Raw genomic sequence first — 26,125 nt, 5'->3', positions numbered from 1 at the left:
GCGCTCGACTCATTGATCGACAGTTCCACCGCGCCACAGCAAAAAACCGCACCGACCTCCTCAGAAGACAAACACGGGACACCACTGACAGAGTACCCTTCGTCGTCCAGTACTTTCCTGGGGCGGAGAAACTACGACATCTTCTTCGCAGCCTCCAACACATCATCAGCGAGGATGGACATCTTGCCAAGGTCATCCCCACACCCCCACTACTGGCCTTCAAACAACCGCGCAACCTCAAACAAACCATTGTTTGCAGCAAATTACCCAGCCTTCAGAACAGCAACCACAACACCACAAAACCCTGCCAGGGTAATCTCTGCAAGACATGCCAGATCATCGACATGGACACCACCATTACACGTGGAAACACCACCCACCAGGTACGCGGCGCATACTCGTGCGACTCGACCAATGTAGTCTACCTCATACGCTGCAGGAAAGGATGTCCCGAAGCGTGGTACATTGGCGAGACCATGCAGACACTGCGACAACGAATAAACGGGCATCGTGCGACTATCAACAGGCAGGACTGTTCCCTTCCAGTTGGGGAACACTTCAGCAGTCAAGGACATTCAGCCTCTGATCTCCGGGTCAGCATTCTACAAGGAGGCCTTCAGGAGACGCAACAACGCAAAATTGCTGAGCAAAAACTTATAGCTAAGTTCCGCACGCATGAATGCGGACTCAACCGGGATCTGGGATTCATGTCGCATTACATTCGGCCCCCACCAACAAGCCTGGACTTGCAGAGGCCTACCGACTGAACTGGCTTGGGACAATTCACACCTCTTTAACCTGGAGTTACCTCTCTCTCTGCATCTTTGATGATTTGATTGCCTGCAGGTGCTCGCATTCCGGGGCATCTCTGACTGTGTCTATATAAACATTTCTGGAACAAGCCTTTCCATTCACCTGAAGAAGGAGCCGTGCTCCGAAAGCTCGTGTTTGAAACAAACCTGTTGGACTTTAACCTGGTGTTGTAAGACTTCTTACTGTGCTCACCCCAGTCCAACGCCGGCATCTCCACATCATGGCTTTCTTTCTTGAGACACTTTACCTCATATCAAACCTTACCGTCAGCTCATGGTTTGACCCCAAGCCTATACAGTTCCAAGAGAATGGCATCCAGATCCACGGTCGAGAGAGAGAATCATCACAGTAGCCATATGGAGCGAGTTTAGCTGGAAACCTCCACCCAGACTGCAGCATCAAATCCTCCACCCAGACTGCAGCATCAAATCCTCCACCCAGACTGCAGCATCAAATCCCCCACCCAGACTGCACCATCCAATCCTCCACCCAGACTGCAGCATCAAATCCTCCACGCCAAACTGCAGCATCAAATCCTCCACCCAAACTGCAGCATCAAATCCTCCACCCAGACTGCAGCATCAAATCCTCCACCCAGACTGCAGCATCAAATCCCCCACCCAGACTGCACCATCCAATCCTCCACCCAGACTGCAGCATCAAATCCTCCACGCCAAACTGCAGCATCAAATCCTCCACCCAAACTGCAGCATCAAATCCTCCACCCAAACTGCACCATCAAACCCTCCACCCAAACTGCAGCATCAAATCCTCCACCCATACTGCAGCATCAAATCCCCCACCCAGACTGCAGCATCCAATCCTCCACCCAAACTGCAGCATCAAACCCTCCACCCAGACTGCAGCATCAAATCCTCCACCCAGACTGCAGCATCAAATCCTCCACGCCAAACTGCAGCATCAAATCCCCCACCCAGACTGCAGGATCAAATCCTCCACCCAGACTGCAGCATCAAATCCTCCACGCCAAACTGCAGCATCAAATCCTCCACCCAAACTGCAGCATCAAACCCTCCACCCAAACTGCAGCATCAAATCCTCCACCCAGTCTGCAGCATCAAATCCTCCACCCAAACTGCAGCATCAAATCCTTCACCCAGACTGCAGCATCAAATCCTCCACCCAGACTGCAGCGTCAAATCCTCCTCCCAGACTGCAGGATCAAATCCCCCACCCAGACTGCAGCATCAAATCCTCCACCCAGACTGCAGGATCAAATCCTCCACCCAGACTGCAGCATCAAATCCTCCACCCAGCCTGCAGCATCAAATCCTCCACCCAAACTGCAGCATCAAATCCTTCACCCAGACTGCAGCATCAAATCCTCCACCCAAACTGCAGCATCAAATCCTCCACCCAAACTGCAGCATCAAATCCCCCACCCAGACTGCAGCATCCAATCCCCCACCCATACTGCAGCATCAAATCCCCCACCCAGACTGCAGCATCAAATCCTCCACCCAAACTGCAGCATCAAATCCTCCACCCAGACTGCAGCATCCAATCCCCCACCCAGACTGCAGCATCAAATCCTCCACCCAAACTGCAGCATCAAATCCTCCACCCAGACTGCAGCATCCAATCCCCCACCCAGACTGCAGGATCAAATCCCCCACCCAGACTGCAGCATCAAATCCTCCACCCAAACTGCAGCATCAAATCCCCCACCCAGACTGCAGCATCCAATCCCCCACCCATACTGCAGCATCAAATCCCCCACCCAGACTGCAGCATCAAATCCTCCACCCAGACTGCAGCATCAAATCCTCCACCCAAACTGCAGCATCATATCCTCCACCCAGACTGCAGCATCAAATCCTCCACCCAAACTGCAGCATCAAATCCCTCACCCAGACTGCAGGATCAAACCGTCCACCCAGACTGCAGCATCAAATCCTCCACCCAGACTGCAGCATCCAATCCTCCACCCAGACTGCAGGATCCAATCCTCCACCCAGACTGCAGCATCAAATCCTTCACCCAGACTGCAGCATCAAATCCCCCACCCAAACTGCAGGATCAAATCCTCCACCCAGACTGCAGCATCCAATCCTCCACCCAGACTGCAGCATCAAATCCTCCACCCAGACTGCAGCATCAAATCCTCCACCCAGACTGCAGCATCAAATCCCCCACCCAGACTGCAGGATCAAATCCTTCACCCAAACTGCAGCATCAAATCCTCCACCCAAACTGCAGCATCAAATCCTCCACCCAGACTGCAGCATCAAATCCTCCACCCAGACTGCAGCATCAAATCCCCCACCCATACTGCAGCATCAAATCCCCCACCCAGACTGCAGCATCAAATCCCCCACCCAGACTGCAGCATCAAATCCTCCACCCAGACTGCAGCATCAAATTCTCCACCCAGACTGCAGGATCAAATCCTCCACCCAAACTGCAGCATCAAATCCCCCACCCAGACTGCAGCATCAAATCCTCCACCCAGACTGCAGCATCAAATCCTCCACCCAGACTGCAGCATCAAATCCCCCACTCAAACTGCAGCATCAAATCCCCCACCCAGACTGCAGCATCAAATCCTCCACCCAGACTGCAGCATCCAATCTTCCACCCAAACTGCAGCATCAAATCCCCCACCCAGACTGCAGCATCAAATCCTCCACCCAGACTGCAGCATCCAATCTTCCACCCAAACTGCAGCATCAAATCCCCCACCCAGACTGCAGCATCAAACCCTCCACCCAGACTGCAGCATCAAATCCCCCACCCAGACTGCAGCATCAAATCCTCCACCCAGACTGCAGCATCCAATCTTCCACCCAAACTGCAGCATCAAATCCTCCACCCAGGCTGCAGCATCAAATCCCCCACCCAGACTGCAGCATCAAATCCCCCACCCAAACTGCAGCATCAAATCCCCCACCCAGACTGCAGCATCAAATCCTCCACCCAGACTGCAGCATCAAATCCTCCACCCAAACTGCAGCATCAAATCCTCCACCCAAACTGCAGCATCAAATCCTCCACCCAGACTGCAGGATCCAATCCTCCACCCAGACTGCAGCATCAAATCCCCCACCCAGACTGCAGCATCAAATCCTCCACCCAGACTGCAGCATCAAATCCCCCACCCAGACTGCAGCATCAAATCCTCCACCCAGACTGCAGCATCCAATCCCCCACCCAGACTGCAGCATCAAATCCCCCACCCAGACTGCAGCATCCAATCCTCCACCCAGACTGCAGCATCAAATCCTCCACCCAGACTGCAGCATCAAATCCCCCACCCAGACTGCAGCATCAAATCCTCCACCCAGACTGCAGCATCAAATCCTCCACCCAGACTGCAGCATCAAATCCCCCACCCAGACTGCAGCATCAAATCCTCCACCCAGACTGCAGCATCAAATCCTCCACCCAGACTGCAGGATCAAATCCTCCACCCAGACTGCAGGATCAAATCCTCCACTCAAACTGCAGCATCAAATCCTCCACCCAGACTGCAGCATCAAATCCTCCACCCAGACTGCAGCATCAAATCCTCCACCCAAACTGCAGCATCCAATCCTCCACCCAGACTGCAGCATCAAATCCCCCACCCAGACTGCAGCATCAAATCCTCCACCCAGACTGCAGCATCAAATCCTCCACCCAAACTGCAGCATCAAATCCTCCACCCAGACTGCAGGATCAAATCCTCCACCCAAACTGGGGCTGGTTTAGCTTACTCAGCTAAATTGCTGGCTTTTAAAGCAGGCCAGCAGCACGGTTTGATTCCCGTACCAGCCTCCCCGGACAGGCGCCGGAATGTGGCGACTAGGGGCTTTTCACAGTAACTTCATTGAAGCCTACTCGTGACAATAAGCGATTTTCATTCATTTCATTTCATTTTCATTTCAACTGCAGCATCAAATCCCCCACCCAGACTGCAGCATCAAATCCTCCACCCAAACTGCAGCATCAAATCCTCCATCCAAACTGCAGCATCCAATCCTCCACCCAGACTGCAGCATCAAACCCTCCACCCAAACTGCAGCATCAAATCCCCCACCCAAACTGCAGCATCAAATCCCCCACCCAGACTGCAGCATCAAATCCTCCACCCAGACTGCAGCATCAAATCCTCCACTCAAACTGCAGCATCCAATCCTCCACTCAAACTGCAGCATCAAATCCTCCACCCAGACTGCAGCATCAAATCCTCCACCCAGACTGCAGGATCCAATCCTCCACCCAGACTGCAGCATCAAATCCCCCACCCAGACTGCAGCATCAAATCCTCCACCCAGACTGCAGCATCAAATCCCCCACCCAGACTGCAGCATCAAATCCTCCACCCAGACTGCAGCATCCAATCCCCCACCCAGACTGCAGCATCAAATCCCCCACCCAGACTGCAGCATCCAATCCTCCACCCAGACTGCAGCATCAAATCCTCCACCCAGACTGCAGCATCAAATCCCCCACCCAGACTGCAGCATCAAATCCTCCACCCAGACTGCAGCATCAAATCCTCCACCCAGACTGCAGCATCAAATCCCCCACCCAGACTGCAGCATCAAATCCTCCACCCAGACTGCAGCATCAAATCCTCCACCCAGACTGCAGGATCAAATCCTCCACCCAGACTGCAGGATCAAATCCTCCACTCAAACTGCAGCATCAAATCCTCCACCCAGACTGCAGCATCAAATCCTCCACCCAGACTGCAGCATCAAATCCTCCACCCAAACTGCAGCATCCAATCCTCCACCCAGACTGCAGCATCAAATCCTCCACCCAGACTGCAGCATCAAATCCCCCACCCAGACTGCAGCATCAAATCCTCCACCCAGACTGCAGCATCAAATATCCACCCAAACTGCAGCATCAAATCCTCCACCCAGACTGCAGGATCAAATCCTCCACCCAAACTGGGGCTGGTTTAGCTTACTCAGCTAAATTGCTGGCTTTTAAAGCAGGCCAGCAGCACGGTTTGATTCCCGTACCAGCCTCCCCGGACAGGCGCCGGAATGTGGCGACTAGGGGCTTTTCACAGTAACTTCATTGAAGCCTACTCGTGACAATAAGCGATTTTCATTCATTTCATTTCATTTTCATTTCAACTGCAGCATCAAATCCCCCACCCAGACTGCAGCATCAAATCCTCCACCCAAACTGCAGCATCAAATCCTCCATCCAAACTGCAGCATCCAATCCTCCACCCAGACTGCAGCATCAAACCCTCCACCCAAACTGCAGCATCAAATCCCCCACCCAAACTGCAGCATCAAATCCCCCACCCAGACTGCAGCATCAAATCCTCCACCCAGACTGCAGCATCAAATCCTCCACTCAAACTGCAGCATCCAATCCTCCACTCAAACTGCAGCATCAAATCCTCCACCCAGACTGCAGCATCAAATCCTCCACTCAAACTGCAGCATCAAATCCCCCACCCAGACTGCAGCATCAAATCCTCCACTCAAACTGCAGCATCAAATCCCCCACCCAGACTGCAGCATCAAATCCTCCACCCAGACTGCAGCATCAAATCCTCCACCCAAACTGCAGCATCAAATCCCCCACCCAGACTGCAGCATCAAATCCTCCACCCAAACTGCAGCATCAAATCCCCCACCCAAACTGCAGCATCCAATCCTCCACCCAGACTGCGGGATCAAATCCTCCACCCAGACTGCGGGATCAAATCCTCCACCCAGACTGCAGCATCAAATCCTCCACCCTGACTGCAGCATCAAATCCTCCACTCAAACTGCAGCATCCAATCCTCCACCCAGACTGCAGCATCAAATCCTCCACCCAGACTGCAGCATTAAACCCTCCACCCAGACTGCAGCATCAAATCCTCCACCCAGACTGCAGCATCAAATCCCCCACCCAGACTGCAGCATTAAACCCTCCACCCAGATTGCAGCATCCAATCCTCCACCCAGACTCCAGCATCAAATCCCCCACCCAGACTGCAGCATCAAATCCTCCACCCAAACTGCAGCATCAAATCCTCCACACAAACTGCAGCATCAAACCCTCCACCCAGACTGCAGCATCCAATCCTCCACCCAGACTGCAGCATCAAATCCTCCACCCAAACTGCAGCATCAAATCCTCCACCCAAACTGCAGCATCAAATCCTCCACTCAGACTGCAGCATCAAATCCTCCACCCAAACTGCAGCATCAAATCCCCCACCCAGACTGCAGCATCAAATCCCCCACCCAGACTGCAGCATCAAATCCACCACCCAGACTGCAGCATCAAATCCTCCACCCAGACTGCAGCATCAAATCCACCACCCAGACTGCAGCATCAAATCCCCCACCCAGACTGCAGCATCAAATCCTCCACCCAGACTGCAGCATCAAATCCCCCACCCAGACTGCAGCATCAAATCCCCCACCCAGACTGCAGCATCAAATCCTCCACCCAGACTGCAGCATCAAATCCTCCACTCAAACTGCAGCATCCAATCCTCCACTCAAACTGCAGCATCAAATCCTCCACCCAGACTGCAGCATCAAATCCCCCACCCAAACTGCAGCATCAAATCCTCCACCCAGACTGCAGCATCAAATCCTCCACCCAAACTGCAGCATCAAATCCCCCACCCAGACTGCAGCATCAAATCCTCCACCCAAACTGCAGCATCAAATCCCCCACCCAAACTGCAGCATCCAATCCTCCACCCAGACTGCGGGATCAAATCCTCCACCCAGACTGCGGGATCAAATCCTCCACCCAGACTGCAGCATCAAATCCTCCACCCAAATTGCGGGATCAAATCCTCCACTCAGACTGCAGCATCAAATCCCCCACCCAGACTGCAGCATCAAATCCCCCACCCAAACTGCAGCATCAAATCCTTCACCCAGACTGCAGGATCAAATCCTTCACCCAGACTGCAGCATCAAATCCCCCACTCAGACTGCAGCATCAAATCCCCCACCCAAACTGCAGCATCAAATCCCCCACCCAGACTGCAGCATCAAATCCTCCACCCAGACTGCAGCATCAAATCCTCCACCCAGACTGCAGCATCCAATCCTCCACCCAGACTGCAGCATCAAATCCTCCACTCAAACTGCAGCATCAAATCCCCCACCCAGACTGCAGCATCAAATCCTCCACTCAAACTGCAGCATCAAATCCCCCACCCAGACTGCAGCATCAAATCCTCCACCCAGACTGCAGCATCAAATCCTCCACCCAAACTGCAGCATCAAATCCCCCACCCAGACTGCAGCATCAAATCCCCCACCCAGACTGCAGCATCAAATCCTCCACCCAAACTGCAGCATCAAATCCCCCACCCAAACTGCAGCATCCAATCCTCCACCCAGACTGCGGGATCAAATCCTCCACCCAGACTGCGGGATCAAATCCTCCACCCAGACTGCAGCATCAAATCCTCCACCCTGACTGCAGCATCAAATCCTCCACTCAAACTGCAGCATCCAATCCTCCACCCAGACTGCAGCATCAAATCCTCCACCCAGACTGCAGCATTAAACCCTCCACCCAGACTGCAGCATCAAATCCTCCACCCAGACTGCAGCATCAAATCCCCCACCCAGACTGCAGCATTAAACCCTCCACCCAGATTGCAGCATCCAATCCTCCACCCAGACTCCAGCATCAAATCCCCCACCCAGACTGCAGCATCAAATCCTCCACCCAAACTGCAGCATCAAATCCTCCACACAAACTGCAGCATCAAACCCTCCACCCAGACTGCAGCATCCAATCCTCCACCCAGACTGCAGCATCAAATCCTCCACCCAAACTGCAGCATCAAATCCTCCACCCAAACTGCAGCATCAAATCCTCCACCCAGACTGCAGCATCAAATCCTCCACCCAAACTGCAGCATCAAATCCCCCACCCAGACTGCAGCATCAAATCCCCCACCCAGACTGCAGCATCAAATCCACCACCCAGACTGCAGCATCAAATCCTCCACCCAGACTGCAGCATCAAATCCACCACCCAGACTGCAGCATCAAATCCCCCACCCAGACTGCAGCATCAAATCCTCCACCCAGACTGCAGCATCAAATCCCCCACCCAGACTGCAGCATCAAATCCCCCACCCAGACTGCAGCATCAAATCCTCCACCCAGACTGCAGCATCAAATCCTTCACCCAGACTGCAGCATCAAATCCTCCACCCAAACTGCAGCATCAAATCCTCCACCCAGACTGCAGCATCCAATCCTCCACCCAGACTGCAGCATCACATCCTCCACCCAAACTGCAGCATCAAATCCTCCACCCAGACTGCAGCATCAAATCCTCCACCCAAACTGCAGCATCAAATCCTTCACCGAGACTGCAGCATCAAATCCCCCACCCAAACTGCAGCATCAAATCCTTCACCCAGACTGCAGGATCAAATCCTTCACCCAGACTGCAGCATCAAATCCCCCACCCAGACTGCAGCATCAAATCCCCCACCCAAATTGCGGGATCAAATCCTCCACTCAGACTGCAGCATCAAATCCCCCACCCAGACTGCAGCATCAAATCCCCCACCCAAACTGCAGCATCAAATCCTTCACCCAGACTGCAGGATCAAATCCTTCACCCAGACTGCAGCATCAAATCCCCCACTCAGACTGCAGCATCAAATCCCCCACCCAAACTGCAGCATCAAATCCCCCACCCAGACTGCAGCATCAAATCCTCCACCCAGACTGCAGCATCAAATCCCCCACCCAGACTGCAGCCTCAAATGCCCCACCCAAACTGCAGGATCAAATCCTCCACTCAGACTGCAGGATCAAAAGTGAAACTGAAATGGAACCTCATGGCTGTGAGAAACATGGGAGAGGAATCATATTCAATCGCTATCTGTTACCAGGCAGAGCACAGCCTTTGGGCTACTTCAGTGGCCACCAGCCAAATCAGTCAACCAGAGTCATCACAAAGGCCAGCCAATCTCCAATCACCAGTCTAAAACTGCACAGCCTTCTGGCATCTATTTGAATTCAAGGCTGCTTACAGGTTGCTTTGCCTTAAAGTCACAGGCCCATTAAACATCCATGTATCAAAAATGTAACAGTAAAAATAAATGAACGGGGAAAACAAAGCAATAGATAGGGAATAAACAAGTAGGAACAGAAAGGACCCTTACAATTTGTTGACGTTAACAAAACAGCACTTGGGCAGAAAAATGGGGAGACATTGAAAAATAAAAATCTCAGGATCAACGAATCACAGAATAATGCAGTGCAGAAGAGGCCCTTCAGCCTATCGAGCCTGCATTGAAGCATGAAAGATACCTGACCTGCCTACCTAATCACATTTGCCAGCATGTGGCCCATAGCCTTAAATGTTATAACGTGCCAAGTGCTCATCCAGGTACTTTGTAAAGGATATTAGGCAACTCGCCTCTACCACCCTCCCAGGCAGTGCTTTCCAGACCATCTGGCTAAAAACATTTTCCCTCAAATCCCACCAAACCTCCTTCCCCTCACCATGAACTTGTGACCCTTTGTGACTGACCCTTAACTAAGGGGAACAGCTGTTCCCTGTCCACTCTCTCCATGCCCCTCAATCTTCTACACCTCGATCAGGTCGCCCTTCAGTCTTCTTTACTCCAGCGAAAACAAGCCAAGACTATCCAACTTCTCTTCATAGCTTCAATGTTCCAACCCAGGCATCATCCTGGTGAATCGCTCTGCACCTCCTTCAGTGCAATCCCTTCCTGCCTATAATATGGCGACCAGAATTGGAAACAAGGGGAGAATGTGCAAACTCCACACGGACAGTGACCCAGAGCCGAGATCTAACCTGGAACCTTGGTGCCATGAGGCAGCAGTGCTAACCACCGTGCTGCCCTGCGATCACAAAGCTTCTTGTTCACTATTAATGTCCTGCTCAACCTCCATGGTGGATGCTTTGAGGGACCTGACTCTAGTGCCAAATCAGCAAAGTGCAGGGCATAGTCTAAAATCACAATCGCTGAGTACTCAGCAGCCACCACAGAAGAGAGGAGAGACCTATCCGCCACAAAAAAATCGTTCCACGAGTACACCTGATGCACATGCGAGAAAAATTTTATATCTCTGCCACCTGGGTGCAAAAAGCAGCAAGGATCTAAGCCCTGCCCCCACCCCCCACCCATCTGCTCCATTAAAAACCGCAAAGCTTTGGCCACCCCCGATGGAGTCAGAGATTTGGGCTTGGAGCAATCTAAACTGGGGTTCAGAACACAGTTTAGCCCCCACGCCCCAAGAAAATAGGATTATGTAAATCTAAATCAGGGGAGGAGGCCAGCAAATTATTAATAAAATCCATATTGATCCGGTTTGGGGCATGGATATTGACCAGAACCACAGGAGTGCCCACCAGAAAGGCACTGGGAAGGTGGTGGCATATTGGCATTGTCGCTGGACTAGTGTTCCAGGGTAATGATCTGGGACTTGGGTTCGCATCACATCACAGCAGGGCTGAAATTTAAACTCAATAAAATATCTGGAATTAAAAGTCTAACGATGACCATAAGATCATTGTCGAAGGGTCAAAAGTGCGATGCTCCAGTGGGATCCAGCCCGTGCGCGTCATTTCCCCTGCATGGTGCCACCAGAGGTCCCTGGATGTGTTTTTACAACAATCGGGTAGCTTCATGGTCACCATTACTAATACAAGATTTTCTAAAACTCCTCGGCTACCGTGGTGGGATTTGAACTCTGGTGACCTGATAATTAGAAAACACCACTGTGTTACCATTGCTCCAGTAAATTAGAGCTAAGTCCTTCAAAATGAAACGAGGAACCATGTTTCCACACAAGGGAATGTGAAATTTCCACAATTGGTATCTGTTTATCATGTTATACAATCTGTAATTTCCACTGATTTAGCAAGCTTAAAGCTAACAGTCACATGAGAGTAATGGTAAAAAACTACATCACCAATTGTAAAGATGGAAGACGCAAGAATATTACAACTGTACTTGAAACGAGACTTGTGGATTAATATTTGTCATCAATAAAACCAAAGTAATCACTTGTCAGGACGTGGAAACCCACTTTAGGTGGGGTAGTGAATGTTTACTATACAGTCTGTTGAGCAAAAGGGTTTGACTGTGCTAATAGATATGAAGATTGCTTTCTACCCTCTGTTGTGATTAATGCTGTGTTTGCCCTTTGTGAAAGTATGCAATCCATTTGCAGCTAGATTGATGCACCCCTGAATCATAACAAATAGTTGACTTTATGAGCCATGTGCCAAGTGGTTTATTAGTGCCTAGCACACATGGCAGAATACATATAAGCCTCATTTTTAACTCTTATCAGCAGTGAGATGGAAAAAATGGGATGGAATATAATTGATGTAACAGCTGTTAAAATCTAACTCCAGTGAGGCATTAGAGCTCAGTGGCTGCTTATGGCATAATTGGTTTCATTCTGACCAATCTACTGATCAAATCTACAGTAAAACGGAACCCTGTCAAAATATAATGCTTTAGTCCCGATGTTGATCTACATCATTGAATCATATTGTGAAAAAGGAGGCAAATCAATCAGCCCATCGTATCCATACCCAGTGCTTGAAAATCTATCTAATTAGCTCCTTCCTCATAATCCCTTACATTTTTTTCTTTAATTATTTGTCCAATTCCCATTGGAAAATGAATCTGCTTCTACTACCCTTTTGGACATTGCGTTCCAGATCCTTCACCATTGATATTTGGTAACGGTCTTCTGCACACTAACCAGATTTTGATACCTTGCTAAAATGTGCCCAAAATTCGACACACTTCTGTAGCTAAGGTCTAAACCAGTGTTTTTCAAACTTTCCTTCCCAAGACCCTCCATGATTTTGCGCCCAAAGCACCGACGTACAGGGCAAGTGGCATCAGTGTACATGCTTGCTGCATGACCTTCTCTCGGCCACTGCCTCTGGCGGAAAGACTCCATCGTTTGTGTTTAAAGGCCAGTCGCAGCCGGCATTCTTTTTTTATTTCAAACTTTATTTCCAAAACTTGATTTTTCCAAGTTTATGACTTTTTACTACTGAAAATTAAAACAATTTCAGTTGAACATGTGCAACCTTACATTTACACACAAACTTTGTTTTAAATATATTCCCATTTCTTTCAAAATTTTATCAAATATAGAAAAAAGTACAATCTTGTTTTTACCTTACAAACTATGACCTTAGATGAGATAAGATAATTTGTCAAAAGCATACAATGTCAAGTGTTTCTTACTGGTTCCACTGCATTATACCATCCAAACATGAGAAACTTCCTGGTTGCCAGAGAGTGACATGTGTCAGCCGTGTTGACTGGCCTTGTTTGATCGGTATTCCTGGCTTCCTTCTCACTGTCCAGTAGTTGCATCCACCCCAATCACAGACTTCTGACCACTTCCCGATCAGTACTTCACGTCATGGGAATGCAAGCAGCCGTTCTGTCGGCTGTCAAACAGCTTGACCTTGGAGCCGAAGGTCGCATACAGCTGATCGGTGGTAGAGGACGAGTCGAGCAGCACGCAGAGGATGAGCAGCGCACAGAGGATAACCACCAGAGCGGAGCTGCAAGCTGGGGCCATCATTGTTAGCATCGTGCACCCACGTGGGCGCCTGTCAGGCCCTGTCCCTGCTCCATCCCCTTCCCCCTATGTGTGGGTGACCAGCTCAGAATCTAGCCTCATGTCGCGTGCCCCCCCCAAACATCGCAACCAAACGAAGACTTGCCCGTGGCTGCATTCTTAAAAGACGGGCGCAACTTTGGGAACTTCTTCCTGCATTGGGAATGCTGCAACCAATCGCTCTGCGACCCTCTCGACACCCGCCTGTGCCCTGAGTTTGAATGTTCCTGGTCTAAACTGTGGTTTGCAAAGGTTTTGTTGTATTTCCTTGTTTTACGATCCTATTTACAAAGCCACGATTCACGTTATCAATTGGTCCTGCAGTTCGTGATGGAACAAATTGTAATCCATAGAATTCCAACAGTGTGAAAGGAGTCAGGGCAGTAAAGGATTTGTTTCTAGTGGGGTGGTTTGCGGGACTGAAAGGAGCTGGGGGCAAAATATGGGTTGGGGCAGGGCGAAATGTTTAGGTATATGCAGGTCCAAGATTTTGCTATGAAGGAGATACAGAGCTTTCAGGTGCTGCTAGTTTCCACACTGTTGGAGGAGGTGCTGACGACAGGGGAATGGAGAAGGGGGTAGTGTCGGCGATTTATGGAGCAGTCCTGGGAGAAGAGAAGGCACTGCTGGAGGGGATTAAGACCAAGTGGGAGGTAGAGTTGGGAGAGGGCATGGAGGAGGGGTTGTGGTGTGAGGTGCTGCGGAGGGTGAATGCCTCAACTTTGTGCGCGAGGTTGGGGCTGATACAACTGAAGGTGGTGTATCGGGCGCACCTCGCAAATGTGAGGATGAGTCGAATCTTTGAGGCAGTAGAGGATGTTTGTCAACGTTGCGGGGGGGAGCCCCCACAAACCACGTTCATATGTTTTGGTCCTGTCCAAAACTGGAAGGGTATCGGAGGGAGGTTTTCAGGGTAATTTCGAAGATGGTACATGTGAGGTTTGAGCCGGGTCCTCTGGGGACCGTATTCCGGGTATCGGATCGGTCGAGGTTGGCAGCGGGTACGGAGGCAAATGTTTTAGCCTTCGCCTCGCTGATCGTCCGATGGCGGATTCTGTTGGGGTGGATGTCAGTTTCTCCACCCTGTACCCTGGCATGGTGAGGGAGTTTTTAACACTCGAAGGTGAAGTTTGAGTTGAGGGGAAGGATGGAAGAGTTCTACAATTCATGGGCTTTGTTCATTATGCAATTTCGAGAATTGGATGACATCAAACATGGGGGTGTGGGGGGGGGTGGAGGGGGAGGGGGGGTTGGACTGTACATGTTGATGATTATGTATGGGTGGATGGTGGATTCCTGATTCCTTTTCTTTGATGTATGTATTTTTAATGTTGAGGGTTGGTGGTAGGAAGGGATTGTTGGCCAGGGAAACTTATAACCAAGTTCCGCACACATGTACATGGCCTTAACCGGGACCTGGGATTCATGTCGCATTACATTCATCCCCCACCATCTGGGGCTTGCGAAATCCTACCACCTGTAGGATTGAGACAATTCACACCTCTTTAACCTGGGATTACCCCAATCTCTGGATCTGTAAAGACTTAATTACCTGCAAATGCTCGCATTCTAAGCATTGTCTTGCACCTTTGAATTTGTCAATATATATGTTTCTGGAACATACCTCTTCGTTCACCTGAGGAAGGAGCAGTGCTCCGAAAGCTCGTGATTGAAACAAACCTGTTGGACTTTAACCTAGTGTTGTAAGACTTCTTACTGTGCTCACCCCAGTCCAACACCGGCATCTCCACATCATGGCCAGGGATTGACATTGTATTTGTTACCATTGATTGTTTGTTGGTGGGTGTGAATTTGGATGAAAATGTGAAAAAGGAGAATAAAAATATTTTTAAAAAAGAATTCCGGTAGTGCAGAAGGAGGTCACTCAGCCTATCGAGTCTGCACCGACCTTCTGAAAGAGCACCCCACCTGGGCCTCCCAATCCCTGTAACCACACCTGACCTGCATGACTTTAGACACTTAAAGGGCCAATTTTAGCATGGCCATTTCACTTAACCTAACAAGATCTTGGGAGCCAGCTCCTAATGCCACAAGTAGAAAAATTCCTGTCACCTCTGTTCAATTGACTACCGCTATTTTATGTAATTTCCAAATAAGAGTAAGTGAAAATTTCCCGTGCTGTAAAGATAATGGCATTAAACACCAACTTGCTCATAACTCCCAAGTCCTGTCACGGGGAACGAGCTTTATGTTCTTCTTCGTACTGCCCCCAGAAGATGAATATCTCTCTTGTTTCATGACAACTTCATCTGATTCTACAATTTTCACAACATAGTTTATATTTTGTCATCTTTTGGCAGCTGTACTAAATTGGATGGACATGCTGAATGTGAAGCCTATTGGCCTCCTTATGCCTGTTTTGGTTTTATCCATAATAATTTCAATAACACAACATAGACTTACAGTATCCATGTATTTTATTAAGACCTGGATGCTAAGATTATTTTTGTCAGGTAGCAGGTAATCAACATTGTGAACCCTTGAATCATCTTCACCCAAAAGATGGAACCAGTGTTAAGTCCATGTTCTGGTAGGTTGTCATAACTGCTCACTATGGTCAAAATATGCATTTCGCAGTGACTTTGTGCAGGGTTAAAATACTTTTAACAAAAAAACCCTCCAGATTTATTCCAGTCCTTGTTTTGTCAGTAACAGCTTCACATTACAGATTCTTTTAACCCCCGAGTATAATCATCTAGTACTTGTGTGTTATTGCCAATAGATACATATTTAATCTGTATATATGGTCTAAGATCCCGGGTCCAGCTTGTGTTATTTTGTGTTTATTCAGTTTAAAATACATCTGTCACTGCTCGATCCATCTGCTTAGTTGGTATTGAATTCCATCATTTTTTTTTATTGCATGCATAGTGTTGGGATTTTGAGCACCATTTTGAGGCAGGGATTTGTAGAATATTAAAGGTAATTCAAGCATCTGCAGGGGAGAAATGCTTAGCGAACCTAAGTTCCTCTCAAAAGAATCAACGTTTCCAGCAGCCACTTCTCTATACTTCCCCCTAGTGTTCCCATATTATTCCAGCCAATTGAATTAACTACTGCAAAATTCAATCAATCACGATTAGCCTGTTAACAATTATAAAATCAACAATAAATTTATTGACCCATAGTTGCTCCCAAACCAGTCCCTCCTGTTGTCCCTAGCCAGAACCCTCTGAGCCAGATAGGCCACCCACCTGGATCCTCTACTTGAGGGATGTCCATGGATCCTACTGGATTGGGCAGGTATCGCATCCCTAGGCTTTTACCTTGCAATTATTTTGGTTCGACCTGTATCCTAATGCTGGGAGGTGGGGAGCCTTGGTTTTCTAATGCCTTGAGCAAGTCCCTTCAAGGGCAGCTCGCCCGGTCCCGATTGCGAGTTCCGGATCACATCCAAAAATGGCAAGAATATAATTAATCCTCATTTGCATTCATTTTGAAGTCAAATGCAGCAGCCTCCTGGGAATTACCCAACTCCCCAGTGGAAAATCACACGCGCATCGTGTGAAACTGGCGCAGTGATAACTGAGGGAAAGTAAGGTGGTGAGTAGCCATTTCCATTTACTGGCATGCAGCTCAAGGGCACTGGAACTTCTGCCCCAGTGCTTCAGGTTTTCCACTGCAGTCTCCACCCTAGCGGTGTTGACCTCGGTGCCACACATTGTTCGCACCATCTCCTGCACCTGTAGCCTTTGGGTGAAGGGGCAACGGATCCTCGCCTCTACGGCAGAGGCCAGCATCAATGTCGGTGACTGCTCTCTCCTAGATCAACCCGTGATCTCCAGGGCCCATTCCTCTTACGGGGTGAGGACCACCCCCCTTCGTGGCCCTTTCCCATTTATTGTAGGGTATCTTCTGTGGGACAAAGAGAGGGTATTGTGAGCCACAAGCTTGATGGGTCAGGGGAGCTCTATAGTAGATGGCGTGTGTGGGCACTGGACATGAAGTGGTTGTGCTGGTGGGTGTTGAGGGGTTCTGAGGCACAAGCACAAAGATTGGATGTGTGGAGGGTACAAGGTGTTTGGGGGGGGGGGGGGGGTTAGGAATTTGAGGGATGGCAGGCGGAACTGATGCCAGGCGAGAGGTGGTAACCTATCTTTGCAATTCTTTGGAGGACATTTGTCATCTTCCTACATTGGACAGCGGTCCTCTTTGTCATTCTCCCTGCACTGACAGCTGCTGCCACTGTTCAATAGTGTGATGACCAGAAAGGCGCACAACACTACAGCTGTAGCCCAATGAACGTTTTATCCATCTCTATCTCAACCTCTCTGCTCTTATATTTTATGCCTGGGCTAATAGAGGCTAGAATCCCATATGCAGTCTTAACTACCTTAACTACCCGTCCTGCTGCTTTCAGAGGGATTTTTGGATATGCACCTTAAGGTCCTTCCAGAGTAAGCATCAGTCACAAACTTAGAGCTGTCATGCTGTGAAGGAACATTAATTGTTTCTCGTTACAGTATTCTCATCACCAGTGCAATGTTTGATTATATTTTTAAGGTAAGATAGAAGGACATTCTAATTCCAAGAATCAGCATGAGCAACAATAACCAACAATATATACATGAAGAAACCATCTAATTTTCATGAAATAATTTTTGTTAAATTAACATACACAAAATGTATTTTATATTGGTGTGTTTATCTTTGCTGTAATGTGACACTAATGACACTAATGTGAAGATTGCAGCCATTATTTTGAGACTAACGGAAATGATTTTCCATGTGAGCATTCCATCACAGAGATCTATAAATCTATGAAGGTCTTTTCGATACACTGTAAACACAGGTTATTCATGAAGGCCCTGCCTTCTCAACTCTACCCCTCGCCTGAGGTGTGGTGATCCTCAGGTCAAATCGCCATCAGTCAGCTCTCCCCCTCACAGGGAAAAGCAGCTTGTGGTCATCTGGGTCTATGACGACTTTACCAAACTCTAGAATTGAATACTAGTTTCTGGAAAGGTGCCATGGAAAGTTATTTTTTTCCACAATTTAATCCTAAATCCCATGCCCAAGGTAGTGATAAAGAATCCATTTGCAGGAACCTTTAAGAATCATCGAATTTACAGTGCAGAAGGAGGCCATTCGGCCCATCGAGTCTGCACCGGCTCTTTGAAAGAACACCCTATCCCAGCCCACATCTCCACCCTATCCCCGTAACCCAGTAACCCCACGCAACACTAAGGGCAATTTTGAACACTAAGGGCAATTTAGCATGGCCAATCCACCTAACCACATCTTTGGACTGTGGGAGGAAACCGGAGCACCCGGAGGAAACCCACGCACACACAGGGAGGATGTGCAGACTCCGCACAGACAGTGAACCAAGCCGGGAATCGAACCTGGGTCCTTGGAGCTGTGAAGCAATTGTGCTAACCACTATGCTACCGTGCTGCCACACGGTAAGAAAACATGTTCCTCACCCAGCCTACCACTATACCATGCAGTCTACTCGTATTTTAGATTCCCGTCTGCTGCCTCGGGTGCACGAGTGTCGTGTTATTTTTCATTGTGGACCATGTTGTGCTAACTCTGAGATGAACTATTGGATAGTTGCAGTCACCAGAGTTGCATTTTCAGTGATCATTTAATTTTTTCTACAGTGTCTCGAAGAAGCAGTGAGGAGATTAAACGTGATCTGACAGTCACAGATGGTTCCTCTCCAGCATCTTTGATGGGAATAGGAACCACATCTCCACAACTGTCTTTGTCATCTTCATCGCCCACAGCTTCAGTCACTCCGACTGCACGCAGCCGTCTCAGGTAACGATTACACTTGGATCTTTTCACCAGCAGTTACACAGTGTAGACTGGTGACAAAGGTGATTTCAAACTGAAATGAGGATTTCCTAATGTGTCTTTGCGTGCTTTCACTGCAAGACGTGATACAAAGCCATGCCCATCAGGTCTGTGGGCTGATTTTCATTAAGTGTATAGTCTATTGATCTTAAGCTGGTGAGGTGTATAATTTCTCTGGGCTGGTAAGAAGAAAACTAGCTAATCTACCTTTATCTTCATATGTTGCACAATATTGACGTTGCATTCCTGTGGACATCTGTGAAATCAGGTTTTGCCGAGAGTAGTCTGGTGCATGCTGTTTATGTTCACATCTGAAGTAAGCATTTGTTCCACTTAGTGCAGAGGTTCTGCTAGCCATGAAACACCTGGAGTATGTATTTCTGGTTGAAAAAGAGCAAGTGAGAGAATTAGGTAATTGATTTGATCCATTTACTGTTGAAGATAGTTCTAAGGATCCAGCAACAGTTTACTAGCCATAGAAGTTTTGCATTGTAAATCTGGTGTTCCGTGCTGGAAAAGAGGAGCTCCATGCTGGCAACACAAATATCTCTTTGATAGAGATGGGTGCGAGTGGTCAAGTAAACTTAACAGACAGAAAGCCCTTCGTCTTTTCAGAACACTCTTCCCCTGGGTGCCTGGTGGACCTTCCTCTTTCATATTTAAGAATCCCAGACCAAAGTCTCTCACATTAGAGACAGCCCTATCACAGTCCTATTCTTTGCTACCAGTTAAAAAAATTGAAATCCATTCTTTCAGCCTCTCATCTTCTAGAAATTGCTCCATTAATTAATAAATGTAGAATAAAAAGTTCATTTCAATAATAATCCTTAAACTGCTAGATTGTCATTAAAATACCCATCTGATTCATGTAGTCTTCCCGAGGTTTTCCAGTTGTCCAAGTTTCCGTTTTTGGTACAGAGTAGCCTAAGATTTGAGTGCTACCTTTCTGAATTCAAATATCTATGTGATATCAAGTTGAGTTCAAACTTTTGCAAGTTAATAAAGCTGAATGCCCGGGCTGCACGCAGTTGCCCAACTCAAAGATCTCTATGCTTCCCTGTTACAGATACTCCCAATACCTGGAAAGTCACCATCATGATTACACAATGTTTCCATCCTAAGCTCAGGAACGCAATCTAATTAACTGAATGATTTGAGGCAGTGGTGGGCACCCTGTAGCCTCGGGACCACATGCGACCCACCTGGGTTCTGAGTGCTGCCCATGAGACATTTTGTTGACCGTTACCCATGCGAAGGAGGGCCACTCATGCGGCCCACCCACTCGCCTAGGTTGCACAGCACTGATTTGAAGGGAATACTAATGACCAGAATGCCTAAGTTTGATTCACGTGAAACCAGCACAACAAAGCACTGTTTGACCCTCCAGATCAGTTGAAGAATTTAGCATGATTAAAGACTGCTTCACAGATTCATGCTGCTGAGGAGAGAGGTAGTCGAGGGTCCTTGGCCCAAACAATTGTTTCCAGATTCACTTGTAGATTTGAACCTGATTAGGACCCAATCCTCAAACCGGGAAATGAGGTTTGGCATCATCAGGATTTCCTTAAGGGGAGTCAACTTTACAGAAGCAGAAACTGAGCACACCCTTCAGCAATTCATTTTTTTTTGTACATTTAGTATTTTTTAAAACAAACATGTTCAAAAATTGAAAAGTGTTCTGAAAGAGAAAAGCATGAAAGCGATTGTAATCCCAGCATGAATAATTGAGCAATGTAAGAACTAAAGGCATTTTAACTGAGCTTTGAGTTGGTCATGCTGTTCTGACCTCCGAGACCACTTCATGTTAGTCTAATGCTTCTACATGTGAGACGTTAGCAGGCTAGTTCTTCATCTCCAGGATACCCCTGAGATTTACCATGCATTGAGAATGTGAACATTCTATGATCAAACTGCATCTTCAGCAGAGCTTGACGGGACTTTCTTTTGTGAAGGTTGAAAGTGGGATTGTTCACATTGGGCAAGAAGATGATCCTTTAACATAGAAACTGTGTTGGAGTGAAAGGTTTTGCTGCCATTTTGTGGGTTCTCAGCATTGCATGTTTGTGCATTCCGAATTGGGTATACAGCACGGTTTTGCGAGTCTTCAGTTCTTGGTCTGGAACAACTTCCATTTTATCTTTGTTTCATAAAGGCTATGAGGCCAGGCTGTGTGGAAATTGGAAACTAGAGTGGAAATATTGGGCGGCATTCTCCCCTACCCGGCGTGACGGAGGGTCCCGGAGTAGGGGAGTAGCGGCAACCACTCAGGGGTTGGGCTTTCGCCGGTCCGCGCATGCGCCGGCAGTGACGTCAGCGGCAGCTGGCTGCTGACGTCACTGCCGGCGCATGCGCGATGTGGGGTTCTCTTCCGCTTCCCCCATGGCGGCCGCGGAAGGAGAAATAGTGCACCCAGGGCACTGGCCCGGAGTCTGAGCGGGGGGGCCCTGATCGCGGGCCAGGCCACAGTGGGGGCACCCCCCGGGGTTCGATTGCGCCCCCCCCCCCCTCCCCGGGCCCGCTCGCGCCGCTGATCCCGCCGTTCCAGAGGTGGTTCAAACCTCGGCGGCGGGAGAGGCCTCCCAGCGGCGGGACTTCGGCCCATCCAGGCCGGAGAATCACCGCAGGGGCCTCTCCGATCGGAGTGGCGAGATTCCGACGAGAATCTCTGCCACGGCGGGGGCGGGATTTTAGGTGGCCCCAGGCAATTCTCCGACCCTGCTGGGGGTCGGAGAATTTCGCCCATTTTCTCAGTAACACTACAGAATGAGGAGTGCTGCAACTTTTATGACCTGCATTAGCACTGTTGCTTATTTGAAAATGTTTGAGTCATTCACCCAGCTTTGCCCAAATTGAAGATGTGCATCCACATTAAAGCATGCATATTTATTTTAATTTATTCTCGAGATTTGAGCATCTCTGGCAAGGCCAACATTTATTGACCATCCCTAATTGCCTTTGAGAAGTGGTGAGCTGCCGCCTTAAACCACTGCAGGCCATGTGATGTAGGTCCACTCGCAGGACCTCATCTGTAGCAGTCTAATACAACTGAGTGGCTTGCTAGGCCAGTTCAGAGGCAGTTAAGAGTCAACCACATTGATGCAGATCTGGAGTCACATATAGGCCAGACCAGGTAAGGATGGCAGATTTCGTTCCCTCAAGGATGTTTTTGAATCAGATGGGTTTTTATGACAATCCAGCAGTTTAAGGATTATTACTGAAATTAACTTTTTATTCTACATTTATTAATTAATAGAATAAAATTCTCCTGGTTGCAGTGGTGGGATTTAAACCCCTGTCTCTAGAGCATTAGTCCAGGCCTTTAGGGTTACCAGTTCAGTAATATGACCACTCTACTCGCTTCCGCTAAATGAGGTTATAAGTGATGATGTTAGTTAGCTAAAATGGTTAAGTACCCCGGCCACATGAAGGGTTGTTCAGATCAATTCATCTCTTGGGATCTCAATGCAGTTGATATTTTCTACTTCAGGAGGTGACACAAAAATCATCATTCCATAAAAAAGGTTTAAGTGAAGGAACCTAGTAAGAAGTAAATGTGGATCATCATTATTAACTTTTTTGAATGGCACTAAAAATCTATTTACAATTGTTGGATGTTGAAGTTTCATCTAATTAATGAATGAGCAACTTCCGGTGGCAGCATGTAGAGGAGAAGCCGTATGTTGGGTAGCACCTGCTCGAGGCGTGTTTTTAGGAGTTTTAAAGTCCGGTCCTGGGGGCAATTTGTGAATGAGTGAACATAGGAAGTTATAAGGAATGCAAAGGATGTCAAAAGGGCTAAGGAAAACAGCCCTGAAGAAGGGAGTGAGTAAATGTTCACCATCGAGTGAGAGGGCCAGCCAGGGAGCTGGCAAGATGGCGGAGGCTGGGCTGCTGGGTGGGGCCGCACTGTTCACAGCAGAGAGGATGACTGAGGTGAGGTCTTTGGAGCTGGAGAAGCTGTTTGCGAAGCACATGACGCCGTTGAGGAAGGAGATGGCGGAGGTGTTGATGGAGGAGGCAGTTGCCCCAATGAGAGTAGCTGTGGCAAAGACATCGGCCGAGGTGAGGGAGCAGAGTGAGAGTTTGAAGGGAGTGCAGGAGGCCATGTCACAGCACAGCGATTAGCTCACCTCGATGGGGGATAAGCTGCGGAGGGTGGTCAAGGCCAATAAAGGGCTTCGAGCAAAGCTGGAGGACCTGGAGAACCGCTCGAGGCGGCAACATTTGAGGATTGTGGGCCTACCCGAGGGGATAGAGGGCTCGAGGCCAACTGAGTATTTCACCAAGATGTTGGCAGAATTGATGGGGGAGGGTGAGGAGCCTTCTCAGTATGAACTGGACCGAGCCCATCAGTCGCTGAGGCTGAAGCCAAAGTTAAAAATGAGCGGCCAAGTGCAATGATCATCTGCTTCCACAAGTACCACATGAAGGAGAAGGTGTTGAACTGGGCAAAGCAGAAACGGGAGGTGCAATGGGCTGGGGCTGGTGTTCATATTTACCAGTACTTGATGGTAGAGCTGGCAAAGAGGCGAGCGGCTTTCAGCCGAGTTAAGATGGCATTATACAACAGCGGGCTGCGATGTGGAGTGGGGTATGCAGCGAAGCTGAGGGTGACCTACAACACCAGAGATTTTGAGACGGTGGAGGCGTTAGTGAAGGCAGAAGGCTTGGGACAGAAGTAAAGAATGGAAGAGAGGTTGTGGACCATAAATGGGGAGTTGGGCGAGTGTATAAATGTTTCTTGTTTGCCCTATGTTGTTATTTTTTACTTCACGCTGTTATGGAGGTTAAGTTTTTTTTGATTGTCATTCGTTGTTGCGACAGTTTAATTTTATTGAGACGTTTAGGTTTGATTGTTTTTCCTGGGAGGGGAGGGGAGGGAAAGCCTTGGGTGGGGCCTCCGCGCTAGCTAACTTCAGTCGGCTAGTGAATGGAGGTGAGGTAGGGGGAGGGGCTGCGGACATTGGAGCCTGGCGAGTAGGTTTCGATGGGCCTAAGAGGTGTGAAGGGGGGGATGGGATCGATACTGGGTGAGGGTTTTTCGAGAGTAAGTGCAGGGGGGATTCTGGGAGGGGGTGGGGAGTTCGATGTTAGCAATGAATAGGGGCGGGTCAGGCTCATGGGGCAGGGCCCGGAGTTGGGTGAGGAGGATAGCGCCATACTGGAGGGGGCGATTGTGGAGCAGGGGATAAAAGATGCGATTGGGAGGATGCAGTCGGGGAAGGTAGCAGAGCCGGATGGGTTTCCTGTGGAGTATTAAAAGAAATTTAAAGATAAGGTGGCGCCGCTGATGGTGTGGATGTTTGAGGAGGCGATAGGGAAGGGGGTGTTGCCACAGTCTTTGGGACAGGCATGGATCTTCCTGTTGCTCAAGAAGGAAAAGGTCCGATAGAATGTGGGTCGCAAAGGCCCATATCACTTTTGAATGTGGACGCGAAAGTGTTTGTGAAGGTATTGGCGGGTAGGTTGGAGGAGTACCGCCCGAAGGTGATAGGGGAAGATCAGACGTGGTTTGTGAAGGGGAGGCAGTGCTTTTCGAATATTAGGAGGGTATTGAATGTGGTTATGGCGCCAGTAGAGGGGAGGGAGCAGAGGAGGTTGTGGCATTGGACGTCGAGAAGGCATTTGACTGAGTAGAGTGGGGTATTTGATGGCGGTTCTGGAGCGGTTTGGGATTGGGCCACGATTTGTAGATTGGGTACGCTGCCATACAGGGAGCCGAGAGCAAGTGTCCGCATGAATAACATGAATTCGGGGTACTTTGCTCTGCACCGTGGGTCCAGGCAGGGATGTCCTATGTCCTCCCTGTTGTTCGCGCTTGCGATTGAACCATTGGCCATCGTGTTGAGGAGTTTGGAGGGGTGGAGAGGGATAGTGGGGGCGGGGGGGAGGTAGTAGAGTATTGGGTCTCCTTGTATGTGGGCAACTTGCTGTTGTGTGTATCGGAACCGAGTGTGTCGATGGTGACATATTGGAGTTGCTTCGAGTGTTTGGGTCTTTTTCGGGGTATAAGCTAAATGTCGATAAGTGAATTTTTTGTGGTGTATCGACCAGGGGGGGTCGGGCGGAGCTACCATTCAGTGGGGTGGAGACTCACTTTAGATATCGAGGGGAGCAGGTGACACGGGATTTGGAAGGGCTCCATAGGTGTAACATTACTAGTTTGGTCGGGAGAGTGAAGGTAGACTTGGTAAGGTAGGATGGTCTCCCTCTGTCGCTGGCAGGTCGGGTACAGGCGGAATGGTGAAGGAGGTGGTGTCAGCAATTTATGGGGCGATTCTGGGAAAAGAGAACACACCGCTGGAGGGGATTAAGACAAAGTAGGAGGAAGTGTTCGGAGAGGGGATGGAGGAGGGGTTGTGGTGTGAGGTGCTCCAGAGGGTGGATGCTTCAACTTCATGCACGAGGTTGGGGCTTATGCAGCTGAAGGTGGTGTATAAGGCGCACCTCACAAAGGCGAGGATGAGCTGACTCTTTGTGAACATCATGGAGGGATGCCCTACAAACCACATTCATATGTTTTGGTCCTGTCCAAAGCTGGGTGGGGTATTGGAGGGTGGTGTTCAGGGTAATTTTGAAGGTGGTACATGTGAGCTTGAGCCGGGTCCTCCGGACGCCATATTCGGGGTATCGGATGGGCGGGGTTGGAAGCTGGTGCGGAGGCAGATGTTTTAGCCTTCGCCTCGCTGATCGCCCGAAGGTGGATCCTGTTGGAGGGGAGGTCAGTTTCTCCACCCTGTGCCCTGGCATGGCGGGGGGATCTGTTGATGGTTTTAACACTTGAGAAGGTGAGGTTTGAGCTGAGGGGAAGGATGGAAGGGTTCTATAATTCATGGGCATTGCTTATTATGCAGGAGTTGGATGACATCGAACACTGGTGGGGGGGTTGAACTGTGTATTTTGTT

The 26,125-nt window shown here is 49.1% G+C and overlaps 1 protein-coding gene across 8 annotated transcripts in view; it reads left to right on the top strand.

The window, feature by feature from the left end:
- specc1la (sperm antigen with calponin homology and coiled-coil domains 1-like a) overlaps positions 1–26,125 on the top strand; it is a 389,888-nt gene that overhangs the window by 238,940 nt on the left and 124,823 nt on the right. For all 8 annotated transcript variants that reach the window (XM_038794043.1, XM_038794051.1, XM_038794093.1 and 5 more), the window contains one exon: positions 19,025–19,184. In XM_038794043.1, the coding sequence (XP_038649971.1) occupies positions 19,025–19,184 (160 nt within the window). The remainder of the gene's footprint in view (positions 1–19,024; positions 19,185–26,125) is intronic.

This window comes from Scyliorhinus canicula, chromosome 1 (assembly GCF_902713615.1).
Source record: "Scyliorhinus canicula chromosome 1, sScyCan1.1, whole genome shotgun sequence".
NCBI classification, from domain to species: domain Eukaryota; kingdom Metazoa; phylum Chordata; class Chondrichthyes; order Carcharhiniformes; family Scyliorhinidae; genus Scyliorhinus; species Scyliorhinus canicula.
This window is presented reverse-complemented; position numbering and strand designations above follow the sequence as displayed.